Below are 15,274 nucleotides of genomic sequence, written 5' to 3' on the forward strand. Positions count from 1 at the left end.
CCCCAGATGCACTAAGACTGAGTGATCCGTGGGATAGCGTGTTACTTGGTAAGTAAAGACTTACGGTGAAAATAAATCCTTGTAATCTTCATAAAGACTGGAAGGTCTTCAGAAAAGTGATGGAAGAGTTTGAGTGCCTGTATCTTTAGAGGCCCACTTGTACAGTGTTGTAAAATTGGCCCTCTGAAAATGGAGGCATCCAAAAGCACTGGCTGAAATATCTCAAGGCTTAGGTTTCACAGGGCTGATGGGAATCCCTGATTTTTTCCCCTCTGCCTGGAAAAAATAATCTTAAACCAATGGATTTGAAACAGGAACCCCACTGGGTTGTTTTTGGTTTTGTTTCTGTTTTGTTTTGGGTTTTTTTTAATTATTACTTTATTTTGTTTTTAATCTTGGATAGAAACAGTGAACAAGTCTCCTCAAGGAATTACTTGCCCTTCTACAGGATGAGCAGTGGTCACAGTTCTATTGTATCCACAAAGGAGGTTGGAAAAGTCTTAACATAACCTATGGGGCCACACAGAAAAAGCCAGAATCGGTGTCAGCAACAGATCCTTCACTCTTAGCAAGTGCTGGCCTCGAGAATAAGTATTTATATCAGTACAATGTAAATAAAGACACCTTTCCTTACCATGGGAAGCAATACAAGAATGAAGAAGCAGGTCTTCCAATTGATGGCCATCTTCTCTCTTAATTTTGAACTTTAGTCACGTGTTGCTTGTAAACACTACTATTAGGGCTGAAGCACACGCTCTCTGCAGATCTTTTGGGTAAGGTCTTCACGTCAAGGCTCAGATCTCTGCATTAAAAAAGGAAAATTATTTTAAATATGGGAAACATGAAGAGAATGAAAAAGAAATGGACAGAAAACAGAGAACCCAAGACTCAAACTGTGAGTTATACGTATTAGAGATCAACCTTACCTGTCTGGATTGCAACTATTACAGATGGCCTTGCATACTTAGTTTAAAGCCAAAGGACATATCTGTATCATAGAAACTACTGAAACAGGTTCTGTAGCTGCAAAGACCTAAATTGTACCCAAAGGAAAAGGTAGGATGGATTATATTGAACTAGAAAAAAGACATAACTGCTTAATTTCTGAAGTAATGATTTCATCTTCGTGATTTCCAGTAGTGCCTCAGAAACACAACTGTCTGGGGGCCTTTTAAGAGATGGTATGACATGATGATTTACTCCCAGAGATCACTTGTCCACGTAGCAAACTCCGTGACCGGAGTTGTTAATGATCTGATAGCTTTTTGAGAACTCAGCAATAGAGATGCCAAGGAATGAATTGTACTGTCAGGCTAGAGATTCATCCATGGCATAAGACAGGATTGACTTATATGGACAACAGTGTCATGCATATTTGTGACTTCCATTGCTTGGTCCCTGCCAAGGAGCTAGGCACATAGTCAGGACATCAGCAGAATTGCATAACTGACATTAGCTCCATCCTAGTACCTCCTGCCATAACCCAGTGCTTAAAAACTCCCACTTGCTCCAACTCATGATGACTCCTAAAGCAGTTTTTCGTTCAGGAGAATGAATCTGTCTCAATCTCTGGCTGGATCCAATCATCATTACCTTTTAAAACACAGTCCTGCCTCAGGTCTTCATATCTTGGTGACACAGAGGTCCCATGTGATGCCCTACCTTACAGTCAGGTTTTTAGCATGGACATATACTTTCATATTCATTAGTTTTCTTTCCCCAGTTGTCCCTCACCTGAGCTGGATCCCCTTGTATTGGGTCTGCGTGGCAAGGTTTTAGTGGCAGGGGGGCTACAGGGGTGGTTTCTGTGAGAAGATGCTAGAAGCTTTCCCTGTGTCTGATACAGCCAATGCCAGATGGCTCCAACATGGACCCACTGCTGTCCAATGACAAGCCCATCAGCAACGGTGGTAGCACCTCTGTGATAATATATTTAAGAGGTGGGAAAACTGCTGCACAACAACAGACAGAAAAGAGGAGTGAGAATATGTGAGGGAAACAACCCTGCAGACACCAAGGTCAGTGAAGAAGGATGGGGAGGAGGTGCTCCAGGCACTGGAGCAGATTCCCCTGCAGCCCAAGGTGAAGACCATGGTGAGGCAGGCTGTCCAGCTGCAGCCCATGGAGGGTAATGGTGGAGCAGATATCCCCCTGCAGCCCATAGAGGACCCCATGCTGGAGCAAGTGGATGCCTGAAAGAGGCTGTGACCCCATGGGAAGCCCACACTGGAGCAGGGTCCTGGCAGGACCTGTGGACTCTTGGGGATAGGACCCATGCTGGAGCTCATTTTCTGATGGGACTTATGACCCCATGGGGGACCCATGCTGGAGCAGCCTGTTCCTGAAGGACTGCACCCCATGGAAGGGACCCATACTGGAGCAGTTCATGAAGGACTGCAGCCCATGGGAAGGACTCACATTGGAGAAGTTCATGAAGGACTGTCTCCTGTGGGAGGGACCCCACGCTGGAACAGGAGAAGAGAGAGAGGAGGAAGGAATGACAGATGTGTGATGAACTGACCGCAACCCCCATTCCCCATTCCCTGAGAATTCAGGAATGAAGGCGAGGCTGGGAAGACATGAGGGGTGGGGGCAAGGTATTTTAAGATTTGATTTTATTTCTCATTATCCTACTCTGATTTGATTGGTAAGAAATTAAACTAATTTCCCCAAGTCAAATCTGTATTGCCTGTGACTGTAATTGCCGAGTGATCTCCCTGTCCCTATTACAACCCAGGAACCTTTCCTCATATTTTCTCTCCCCTGTCTGGTTGAGGAGGGGGAGTGATGGAGTGGTTTGGTGGGCAACTGATGTCCAACCAAGGTTAACACACCACACCGCTTCAGTGTATCTCTACCCTATCTTCCACATTCCTCCCAGATAAGCTCAGACAGAGATCCTTCAGCTAAGTCTGTAGTACTTTATGTGCAACCTCTCTGCTTAGGAAGGTATGAGAGTCCAGCCCCATAGGCATGAGCTGTGCCACATCAGTTTGTCTCAGAGCCAGTGAACGGTCTGCCGTCTGTTTTATTTCCAAGTGTAAATGAAGCCTCTGAATGCCAAAGCCCCTTTTAAAATCTCCTTGTCTGATGTGGGTTTCCTACATGGCACCACAAATCTCCCCCATGAGCATAGACACAACTGCCATACATCTTCACAACTAGAGAAATGTTTAAACAGATAAGTAAATGTTTGAGAGAATAAAAGAAAGGGATCGTAGATAACAAATCAGGGATAGAGGACACACAAACAGTTAGAGAAAGAATAAACCAAGGGTATATTGGAAAACCATTTAAAATCTCAGAGGGAATACAAGGAAATATAAAAAAGGAGAAAAGACTGAAAAGAAAACACACTGAAGACAGAAAGTAAATAAAGGAATGACAAAGGCAAATGTAAAAGAACTTTTACAGTCAGGGGACATTCAATTTTTATACTGACTACAGCATACTTCTAAGACATCAGCATTTAGAAAGGAGAGAGTCTTTCAATTAAAAAATAAAACGGAGAAATTAAGCGCTCTCTAAATTTTTGTCTTCTCTATCCAGACCCTGACTAAATGGAGAACAATGATAAATAAAATTCCCTCTAAACTGATCTGCTTTCTTCCATCCTCACTCGATCAGTCACTCGCTCTGCTCTGGTACTGAATTTAATTACTTAACTGCATTTCTGATGGTTTATCAAATAATGAGGGACTGATAAGATCTCAGCTGAGGAGGACGGCAGGCATCCATGGTGACATTCAGCAGTGAGGAGTTGGAAAAAGAAAGTCACTCCATTAACAGAAGCATCAGAGAACCAGACAGACGCATTAGCAGACAGTGGATTTGAAATTATTTCTTGAACATCTGCACTCCTGTGTGCAGGCCAGTCCAGAAAGACCAGAGAGTGGTGTGGAGATTGAATTTTATCCTTGGATTCTGCCACGGTAATGCATCAGAAATACGATTTAAATACAATGGAAGGGTGGGTGATGCCTGAGAAAATGGGTGGACAGATACCCTGTGGGAAAGTGGCAGCCTTTAGAATACACCCTCTACAATACTTGAAGATCCAGTTTTACTTTAACCTGGCATTCGCTAGGCTTGAAAAGTGGAGAGTAGATGTTTTCTGTTTTATCTTAGTTTCAAAGAAACTTCTAAAGAGACAACAAGAACATCTGCAAACCATTTAATTGCTTTCTTTCACATTTTACAGAGAGAGTAAAAGAATCTACTTCATTTTTGCCTTCAAGGTAGTCATGGAAACCTGCATCAAAAACTGGGCTGAGGCATTTGTATCATCCACATAGAGTCAAGAGTTTATTAGGTAATAACAACTACCACGTCCATGAACTTATCACAGAATCACAGAATGGCAGGGGTTGGAAGGGACCTCGGGAGATCACCCCGTCCCACCCCTGCTGGAGCAGGCACCCCCAGAGCAGGGGCACAGGACTGCGTCCAGGCAGGATGTGAATGTCTCCAGGGAAGGGACCCCACAGCCCCTCTGGGCAGCCTGTGCCCCTGCTCTGGCACCTGCACAGGGAAGGGGTTTGTCCTCATGTTCAGGGGGAACTTCCCGTGTTCCAGCTTGTGCCCGTTGCCCCTTGGCCTGGCGTTGGGCACCGCTGAAAAGAGCCCGGCCCCATCCCCCTGACACCCGCCCTTCAGATATTTATAAGCATTGATGAGATCCCCCCTCAGCCTTCTCTTCTCCAGGCTGAACAAGCACAGGTCTCTCAGCCTTTCCTCACAAGGGAGATGTTCCAGTCCCCTGATCACCTTGGCAGCTCTGCACTGGACTCTCTCCAGCAGTTCCCTGTCCTTCTTGAACTGGGGAGCCCAGAACTACACTCACAAATGTGGTCTCACTAGGGCAGAGTAGAGGGGGAGGAGAACCTCCCTCGCCCTGCTGGCCACACTCCTTTCCATGCACCCCAGGGCACCGCTAGCCCCCTTGGCCCCAAGGGCCCGGTGCTGGCTCAGGGTCACCTCGCTGCCCCCCAGCACCCCCAGGGCCTTCTCAGCAGAGCTGCTCTCCAGCAGGTCCCCCCCAGCCTGTGCTGGTGCAGGGGGTTGTTCCTCCCCAGGGGCAGGACCCTGCACTGGCTCTGGTTGAACTCCATGAGGCTCCCCTGGGCCCAGCTCTCCAGCCTGTCCAGCTCTCGCTGGATGGCAGCACAGCCTTCTGGTGCATCAGCCAGTCCTCCCAGTCTTGTATCATCAGCAAACTTGCTGTGGTTACACTCTACCCCATCATCCAGGTCACTGATGAATATATTGAACAAGACTGGACCCAACTCAGAACTCTAGGGAACACCATTATTTACGGGCCTCCAATCAGACTCTGCACCACTGCTCACAACCCTCTGAGTCCTGTTGTTGAGCCAGTTCTCTATCCATCTTACTGTCCACTGACCTAACCTACACTTCCTAAGCTTACCTATGAGGATGTTATGGGAAACAGCATCAAAAGCCTTGCTGAAGTCAAGATAACCAACATCCACGGCTCTCCTTTCATCTGCCCAACCAGTCAGGCCATCATAGAAGGCTATCAGGTTGGTCAAGCATGATCTCCCCATGGTGAATCCATGTTGACTACTTCTGATAACCTTCTTGTCCTCTACAGGCCTGCAGATGACCTCCAGGGTGAACCGTCCCATCACCTTTCCAGAGATGGAGGTGAAGCTGAGTGGCCTATAGTTTCTGAGGTCCTCCTTCTTGCCCTTTTTGAAGACTGGAGTGACACTGGCTACCCTCCAGTCCTTGGGCACCTCTCCTGTCCTCCATGACCTTTCAAAGATGATGGAGAGTGGCTTGGCAAGAATATCTGCCAGCTCCCTCAGCATTCGTGGGTGCATCCCATTGGGGCCCATGGATTTGTGAGGATCCAGCTTGCCTAAATGATCTCTAACCCAATAGTCCTCAGTCAAGGGGAAGTTTTCCTTTCCTTAGATTTTCTCTTTATTGGGAAAAGATGGGGGGTTATGATGCCTGAGGGCCAGCCTTAGCAGTAAAGACTGAGGCAAAGAAGGCATTCAGTAACCCTGCCTTCTCTGCATCCTGTGTCACCAGGGCCCCTGCCTCGTTCAGCATCAGGCCCACCATTTCCCCAGTCTTTCTTCTTCTACTGATGTATTTGAAGAGGCCTTTTTTGTTATCCTTGATATCTCTCGCCAGATTTAGTTAAAGCGGGCCTTGGCCTTCCTCGTCGCATCTCTGCATACCCTGACAATGTTCCTATATTCCTCCCAAGTGGCCAGCCCATTTTTCCACATACTCTAAACCTCCTTCTTCCATTTGAGTTTTTCTGGAAGCTCTTTGATAATCCATGCAGGTCACCTGGATCCTTTGCTTGACTTCTTCCTTCTAAGGATGCACCGATCTTGAGCTTGGAGGAAGTGGTACTTGAATATGGACTCCCCTACCTTCTAGAGCCCTAACCCATGGGATTCCTCCAAACAGGTCTTTGAAGAGGCCAAAGTTAGCTCCCTGGAAGTCCAGGGTTATAATCCTACTTGTTGCCCTGCTTTTACTGCACAGGATCCTGAACTCCACCATCTCCTGGTCACTGCAGCCAGGGCTACCCCCAATCCTCATATACTCAACCAAACCTTCTTTGTTTGTCAGTATAAGCTCCAGCAGCACATCTTGCCTTGTTGACGACTCCACCACCTCTGTCAAAAGGTTGCCTTCGATGCTCTGCAGGAACCTCCTGGACTGTGCGCACCTCACCGTGTTGCTTTTCCAGTAAATATCAGGGTGGTTGAAGTCCCCCATGAGAACCAAGGCCTGCGAGTGTGAGGCTACTTCCAGCCATCTGTAGAAGGCCTCGTCAACTGCCTCTTCCTGATCAGGTGGCCTGTGGCAAACGCCCACAAAAGCATCACCCATATTTGCCTGCCTTTTAATTTTTACCCACAAGCTCTCAAACTCATTCTTCCTCCACCGCTAGGCAGAGCTCGATATATCCCAGCTGCCTCCTCACATAAAGAGCAACACCCCACCTCGCCTTGTGGGCCTGTCTTTCCACCTTGGCTCCACTAATACTGCACAGCCTCTTAACTGTTTCCTGCAGTTTCCTGCCCTGGACCTGCCACAGAACCTGTACATATTGTTTAGCAGCTCCTAGCATATATGATATACATAGGTGCTGAGTCCACCTATTACCAGTAAAAGGCTAGTTATCATACAAACAAATACTATCAGCTATGTTTTACTAGAAAAATGAGCTTTTTAGAAATACAGGCAATGTTTAGAAAGCATTTCCTTTTCTATTCAGTACCAGGAAAAGAAATAAATATATGAATACAGGATTTGGAAGGGAAGCTTGAAATATCATATTGTCTTCTGATGTCACTGTCAGCCAAATTCTGCAGTTTCATTAGTATATTAGAGATACTGGTGTGTCACGTTTTTTTAATCTGCATCTGCTACCATAATGAAAATTAGTGAAGTCAGAATAGCCAATAGCATGGGGGTTGCACCTTTCAGTTATGCATATACAGTTCCCCAACATAAAAAAATCTTCAATTTTCTCTGGTGAAACAGAAGGGCTGTTGAAGTGTCTGAGAATCTGAAAAATCACTTGATTGTTACTAAAATGAAATGGGCTTCAGGGGATTATTTCAAGCATGGATGAAATACAGGAAGAAAAAAGAAAAAAAAGATGTGTTTTGGTCAGCTAATGACTTAAGGAAGTAATTCATCATCTATGAAGGTGGATTCATTTGTCCACTGTAGATGCTTTCAGTGCCACAGCAGATCCTTTGTGTTACGTAGTGGCAAATCATAGGTACTTCAAGGGCAGGTTGGAAAAGCTCTGGGAAAACATGTTTTGTTGCAAGTGCCTGTTTCTTTCCACTTTCTAAGGGACCCTAGAGTGCTTAGCTCATACATGGACTATGTTACAGAAGCCTAAAGGCTGGTGAGGAGAACTGCACCGTGAGAAGCCCATAAGTGCTAAATGCACAATATGATGTCAGTAACTAACAAAAACAGATAGTGAGTCCTTTCCAAGTAGGATGTGCCTACTCCCAGAGAGGAACCAAAGGATCACTGCTTAAAAGAATCAAACCTCGCCATATCAAGTAACGGGTAGAATTGTTCTACAGCATCTCAGACAGATTGTACCCATATAGGATGAATGAAAGAGGAATTTTAGTGACTTTATAAGGCAGTTATGAGCTGTTATTGCAATGAAAAGAAAGAAACAGCCTGATCTGCTAGGCTCCCTCTTATGGTCCTCTGGGATGTGTGCCAGTGGTTTGAAAGGAAAGCAATAAATTTCAGAGCTGACCCACAATGACTTAGACCAGTGGTGGGCAAATATGAATTCTTTACTTAATTTATCTTAATTCAGAGTCTAGTCAGGGCTGCCCACCACATCCTTCTCCTGCACCACGACTGAGCTACTACACAAGTGTGGAAATCTGAAAGCTTCTGACAATGCGCAGGATCAATTGAGCTTTTACAGACTGAATACTCTACATTGCAGAAAAGTCACCCACTCCATGCACAGTTATCCCAGTACTTCCTAGTGACATGAAGAATATTTCCCTGTGCAGCATAAACATGGGTGGAGAATGATGGGGTGCAAAAGAAAGAAGGTGCTAAGGAGAATACTCCAACTAAGACAAGTCAGTCTGGCTCACAGACCACTCCCTTGGCATTCCAAGTTCTCCCCAGGGAAGCAAACTCCACAGCTGGTTATGGCACAGGGTTTGCTAGGTGGACGTCTCTGGCTTTTATATGAACAGGTAATTATGTAACTGATTATCTATCTTCTTTAGGCTTTCAACACAAGGTGTGAAATCCAGTGCATTTTATTATTTTCCTCCTAAAACTTCCCAAAGGTAGTACACCAGCTTCATAATTTATGTTAAAGGGCATGGTGTACCTTCCTCATGTCAGCTGAGATGCTTGCTAGCAAGAAATAGGCGGAGCTGGGGAAGCAACCCTTCAGTGACCCAGGACATGCCACCTAATTTTAGAAACTTAGAAGACACATACTCACATATGAGCTCATTGTCAAGTCTTTTTTTTTATATAGTCAACAGAGAGAAGTAGGCATATGGAGACAACAATTTGACTGACCTATTTTAACCGTCTGCTTTAATCTTTCTACTTCTCTCCCATGAGTGTAAAGGAATTCTTAACAGCTAGCTCATACGTTGACATCTATATTGTGGATATCTATATTTGGACAGAAAAACCCCACCTCCAGTCTCTTCTAAAGTGTATGGATCAGCAATATGAAACCCCAAATCGCAAAGTTTGGCCTACCACAAAACCTTGAGAAGGAATTAGACTGTTTAGGGTGTCAATAAGTTGATGCTGAAATACTTAAGGGAATAAAAAAAAACTAAAAGAAAATTTAACTGAATACCAGACAGCAAGCGGTCTAAAGTTTCCAATCAAAAGTAATCTGCAAAGACCAATCCTCTTAAGGCATACAAAAAGAAAAATAGCCTTTCTACTATCTTTAATATACCACTTACTATTTCTTGGATTTTAAATATTTTGGCTTGTTTTCACTTACTTGCATTAATCTTGGTAAATTCACTGAGAATAAAGTATCTGCATGGATCGCAGCAGCTGAGAATCTGGCTCTGACTTTTAAAAACCAAGAAGACATTTATTCACTTTTCTCCCCTTGTGTGCTTAACTGGAAAAGTCCGTAGCGCCCTTGTTTCCACTCACCATGTCTGTTGTCAATGACAAAACAGGATTTGAAGGGTAACTTCATCAGGAGGCCTGAGAGGTAGGTTTTCGGAAAGGATTTACTGCTACAAGGGAAAGTCAGACCTTTTCAGCCACACACGAACGTCTCGAGGGCCTCAGGTGGAAATGAGGCACCTTTGCCTGAAAGAGTTGGCAACCAACAACCTGGATTTTGTCACAGGATTGTCCACAAGGCAGGATGCAGTCTGTAGGACATCCAGCCATCGTTCTACCACGTGAACTGATGTGGGGTCATGTGCTGCAAAATGTCCATTAATGACAGCTGCAATCAGGTAGTCTCTTCAAATATCCAGTGTTTTCACTGCTCAGAAAAATTGTTGCTTTTGACTTCAGGAAACAAAATTTTATAAAGGAGCTGAAGCAACACTAGCAGTAATTTTGCATGGAAATAGTTGAAAGAATTATATTCAACTTTCTGCCTGGTTTAGGCATTTCAGTGTTAAAGAATAACTAAGTCTGTCAGCAATACTAAGTAATAGTCCTTCTGGAGGAATAGGTTTTGGTTTTTTCTTGCATGCAGAAAAGACCTATGAATTTTACTAGAACTCACTTTTTCAAAATGAAGATAAAGGTTTGATTACAAAAACAGGAAACGGTAAATTGCAGATGCTGTGACTCCCAAATGAAAGTCCAGGTGTTTGAATGTTTCTACATGAATTAGGATTATCAATTTCATTGACTTCCATGAGGACTTGTGTAGGAAAGAAATCAGAGCAATGTGGTTTTGCAAGAAGAAACTAAAACTGATAAGGGGGGATTCACAGAATTGGGGGTTGGCAGGGACCTCTGGAGACTGTGTACTCCAACTCCCCTGCTCAAAGCAGGCTCAGCTAGACCAGGTAACCTCAATTATTCAAAACCCATTTCCAGTCATTTTCTGAATATCTCCAAGTACTGAGACTTCTCAAGTTCCATGGGTAACCTATTCCAGTACTTGACCATTCTAACAATAAAAAGTGTTTCCTTGTCTTTAACTTGACTTTCCTATATTTCTATTTATGCTTGTTGCTTCTTGTCCTGTTGCTGTCACCACTGGGAAGAGCCTGGCTCCATCTCCTTTGCAGCCTCCCGTCAAATATTCCTTCTCTTTTTTCACATTGATGAGATCCCTGTGAATCTTCTCTTCTCTAGACTAAACAGCTCCAGCTCTCTCAGTCTCTCCTCGTAATTCCTTATCAGTTCTGTTGTTCTTTGCAGGACTCACTGCAGTGTGTTCACGCCTCTCTTGTACTCAGCAGCCCAAGCACTGGACCCGGCACTCTAGATGTGTCTCACCAGGGCTGAGAGAGAGGAAGTATCACCTCCCTTGACATGCTGCAAACACTTTTCCTCATGTAGCTGGTGACGTGTTTGGCCTTTGCCACAAGGGCAAATTGCTGGCTCAGGATCAACTTTGTGTCTACCAGGAGCCTTAGGTCCTCTGCAAAACCACTTGCCAGCCAGCTGGTCCCCAGCCTGCCCTGGTGCATAGGGTTATTCCTCTCCAGATGCAAGACTTTGCATTTCTCTTTCTCGAACTTGATGAGATTCTTCTCTGCCTGTTTCTCCAGCCTGTCCAGCTCCCTCTGAGTAACAGCACAACCAACCATTTCATCTATCAACCACTCCTCCCAAATTTGTGTAACCTTCAAACTTTCTGAAGGTGCACTCTGCCCCATCATCTTGGTCATTAATGAAAATATTAAACATCATTTGTCACATCCAAATGTCAGACCTTTATAGTTTGGTCCAGTCTACCCAGGCTGTGTTTACAGTCAACGGAGAAGAGGTAAGGATCCTCAGGAAGCAATTTCTATACCCTAATTCTAGATGCCTGATTTTGGACAGAGTGACTTACTGCTTCAAAAAAGCCCTTCTTTTTTTCCTCTGCTTACTCAGGCTGATGAGGGCAAACAAAGAAAATACCATCTCTTATGTTTAAGATACCAAAGCACTAAAGGTAAGCAAAACAGAGCACTGACTTCTGTTTCAGTGTTATCTTTATTCCTCTTATTAACACAGCCAAATAACGTCTCTGCGTGTTTTACTTCAGCCGTCCCTGATTATAATTTTGGTGGAGGTTTTTTTTCTTTTCCTTTGAGTGGTTTCAATTAAATTGAAATTCCCTGAAGATGTAAGAGTATTATAATTTGTCCTTACAAAGTACGCTTCTTATCATTTCTGTATAACCTGATGGCTCTTGTATTTTCTAGTCCTCTAGCTTTGTAGAATTTTCCTAACATTTCAAAAAACCTCTCAAAACTATTCTAGAACACATTTTAATAAGTGTTGTTCAGCTAATTCAAGAAAGATATCCCAATTTACACTTTCTGAAGATCTGATTCATGTCTTAATAATCTTCAAATTTTGTTAACATATTGTTCACTTTCAGACCTTGCGTTGGATTAGGTAAGCATAGCTCCTTATAGCACTCTCTATTAATTTTGAGAAAGAATTGCATACTCCTGCTGTTTTGTTTTCTCTTTATTTAGGGCTCAGACACACAGTAAAATTTTTGCAGTTTACAAAGTTGCTATATCTCAGCTGATATGCAGTAAATATATATGTCCCTCTTGGTTCATGCCAAATTCAAGGCAGTATAATTTAGTTTCGGTTCTCTTTCATTGTCAGCAATGTAAGTGTCACTGCCCCGCGTTCCCTGTAGGCAGAGTACACAAAAGTCACCATAGGCCAGCAGATACGTAAAAACCTGTTAAATTCAGGTAAATCAGTGTTGTCCGAGCCACTCAGGTCTTCTGATCTCAGCTGATGCCTGCTTTCCTTCAAGGTTTTTCTTCAGTAAGAACGTTATCAGAAACTTTTTGAAAATCCAAATCCTCCATATCCCATGCATTGACTTGAGTGATCATAAACCCCAGCCTTTCTTGAGCTTTGAAAGCTTATGCCCTTCCAGAACATCACATATAAAACTAACCAACACTTGATTTTTTAAACAAACTCCAGTTAAAATGTCTGGCTTTTGTAAGTAATACAAATTTTCATGATATTACAAGCCTTTTTCATACAAGTATGTCACACATACAAGTATGATAAAACATTGAAGGTTACTTACATCTAAAGGACTGTTCTGGATATCTGAGTATTTTGACATTATAACAACTTTGGAAATCTGTTCGTTGAAACTGTTGCTTCAGGCTCTCTGAAAATTCAGATGGACATGAGTGGATCATTCATCTACAGGTCAAGATTTTCTAGCTTACTCTTGCAATTACACCAGCCATAGACTTACGAAAGCAGAGACTATGGAATACAACTCATAACTCCCTGTGCACAGGATTGCTATTCTTGGCAGGTTTCCCGTATAACATCACCCATAAAATTCATCCAGTGATTCTTGCCTTGATTGACATTATTTTCCCTGTTGTATTTTCTATCAGATTTATTGTGTCTTTATGTTGTTGACTTCCCCAGAGACCTGGTGAAAAGGCAAGACGTCTTTAACTAAAGACCATGAATACTCAGTTGCAGGTAAATATTTATAAACTACTGTGCAGTTAAGAAGCATTAGTAGACAAAGTAAAACATGATATGAGAAGTTTTTATCTTCACCAGCAGGTCAATTACCCTTGTGAAGCATCTGTGATGTATGCGGTACTTCATAGCTAATATGCAACTAATATGGGATCATAAAGGTAACTATGTGCTGCTCCATTCCAGTAAAGATTTAAGTGCTGCTTGGCAAGATCCTTCAATATCATTACTCCACAACCAGTAAAATGTGTTCTTTATCTAGCACATCAAAGTTTCTCAACAGCCACTTGATTGATTTGCAGGTAATCCCAACCTTTTCAGCCATTTACCTCAGCTTGTCTCTAGATTGCCTTTTGAAAAAGCCGGAAGTCCTAATATCTTGGGTAGCATTGCAAAATCATTCCATGCTATAAAACTGATTTCCCCAGCCACGGTTCAGAGCACTTACGATGTTGTAGTTGAGGTTACATTTCAAAGTGTCCAGTGCCTTAAAAAGGTGTGAACACCCATGGCTTGCAGCACTGAAGATTCTTATGAGCATTACTTTTTAAAAACTAAAATCTAGATAACGTAAATATTCTGCTTGATTCACACAGCACAGCTTCACTGTTATCCTGAGTAAACCAGCACTACCACTGTCCTTCTAGAAAAAAAGGAAATGTAGATCAATGGAAGTGAATCATTTCCACGTAATCACCTTCTCAGCTTGTGATTGAAGCTGATTACTTTTATATTATTCTTCTTGATCTGCTCATGGATTTTTGTATGACAATTTTAGAAGATAATTTGGCCCTATACTGCCCTATAAGGTGGCAGAGTATGGCCCTAGGTGAATACCTGGGAAGGTTTGAACAATGCAGGATCAAAAGTATTTAATGTAAACATATATCCACACATAAACGTACATGTACATGCAAAATTTGTTGACCAAGTATGATATGTTATCTTCCTTTATCAATTCAAGCAGTGTCAAAAGACAAAACAAAACAAGCAAACACAACTAGAAGAGATCAACTGTATCCATTATAGCATTGTTTTTATTTCTGAGGAACCCCAATTTACCATAGCAGAATTATTCCTCCATACAGAAGCTGTGTGAATGTGATCTATAAAAAAGTAGGTTATTTTTCTGTAATGAATGTGGTTGTTGAGGTGAAAGCTGAAAACCCTGATCATGGATATTAAGATGCATGACGATGAAGTTTATAAATTGACAGGATAGTCATGAAACCAGATGCAACTGAACTTGGTATGATTCACATTTTCCTTTAGAAGTCATGTGGAATTGGAATATTCCACGTGGTCCAGAAGACAACCAAAACATTATTCCTTTCCATGCATACCGGTAACACCTAGGATATAAGAATGTAAATCCAATCAGGTTGAAATCTCCCTCTTCTCCAAAATGCTCACTGCACAGATTTAAATAGGTTGACTCATGTTTCAGAGACAGTGAAAATGCTTCTTCCTTACGGGTGGTCTTTCAGGGCCTTGGGTGAGAGTCATTTCCTTATAATGCTCTAAAACTAAGCTAATTTCCACAGACTTCTTGTATAACAACTGTGACATAGACACCACAGCCAGTTGAGCACAGAGCACAAGTTAGATCATCCGAGTTTATGTATCTCAAAGTATCAGACGAATTGTGCCTTATTTCTCCATATTTTCTATTATGAAGGAGGGAGAGAGGGAGGGAGAGAGGGAGGGAGGAAAGGAAGAGAGAGATTTGAGGCAGATACACAGCATAAACAATTTCAGCCCAAACAGTAAATGTTTGCCAAAGCCACACTCAGGTGATTAGCAGCATCTTATATGGGAAGCAAATTAAGGTCAAATAATGTGTGTCCAGTAAGAGAAGTTTTTTCTTGTTGCTCCAACCTCTTCCCTTTACTTTCCTCACATTAGATCAAGTCCAAATTCTGTTCATGTCTTCATTTGCTCCCACCTTGAGTTTAATATGTAAGTTAAGCTGAGCAGAAATTACACCAAAGAAACGGTGGCTTGAGAAGCAGGTGGACCAGTCATGCAAAGCAAAGACTATTTAGGTTAGTTGCTCAGAAGACAAACTAACTAA

General features: G+C 42.9%; 1 protein-coding gene across 5 annotated transcripts in view; it reads right to left on the reverse strand.

The window, feature by feature from the left end:
• The window catches only part of ADCYAP1R1 (ADCYAP receptor type I), a 146,143-nt gene that overhangs the window by 111,653 nt on the left and 19,216 nt on the right, over positions 1-15,274 (reverse strand). For all 5 annotated transcript variants that reach the window (XM_075082211.1, XM_075082212.1, XM_075082210.1 and 2 more), the window contains exon 2: positions 635-802. In XM_075082211.1, the coding sequence (XP_074938312.1) occupies positions 635-685 (51 nt within the window). In that variant the 5' untranslated portion in view covers positions 686-802. The remainder of the gene's footprint in view (positions 1-634; positions 803-15,274) is intronic.

The sequence above is a fragment of the Phalacrocorax aristotelis genome, chromosome 2, assembly GCF_949628215.1.
Source record: "Phalacrocorax aristotelis chromosome 2, bGulAri2.1, whole genome shotgun sequence".
Lineage (NCBI taxonomy): Eukaryota > Metazoa > Chordata > Aves > Suliformes > Phalacrocoracidae > Phalacrocorax > Phalacrocorax aristotelis.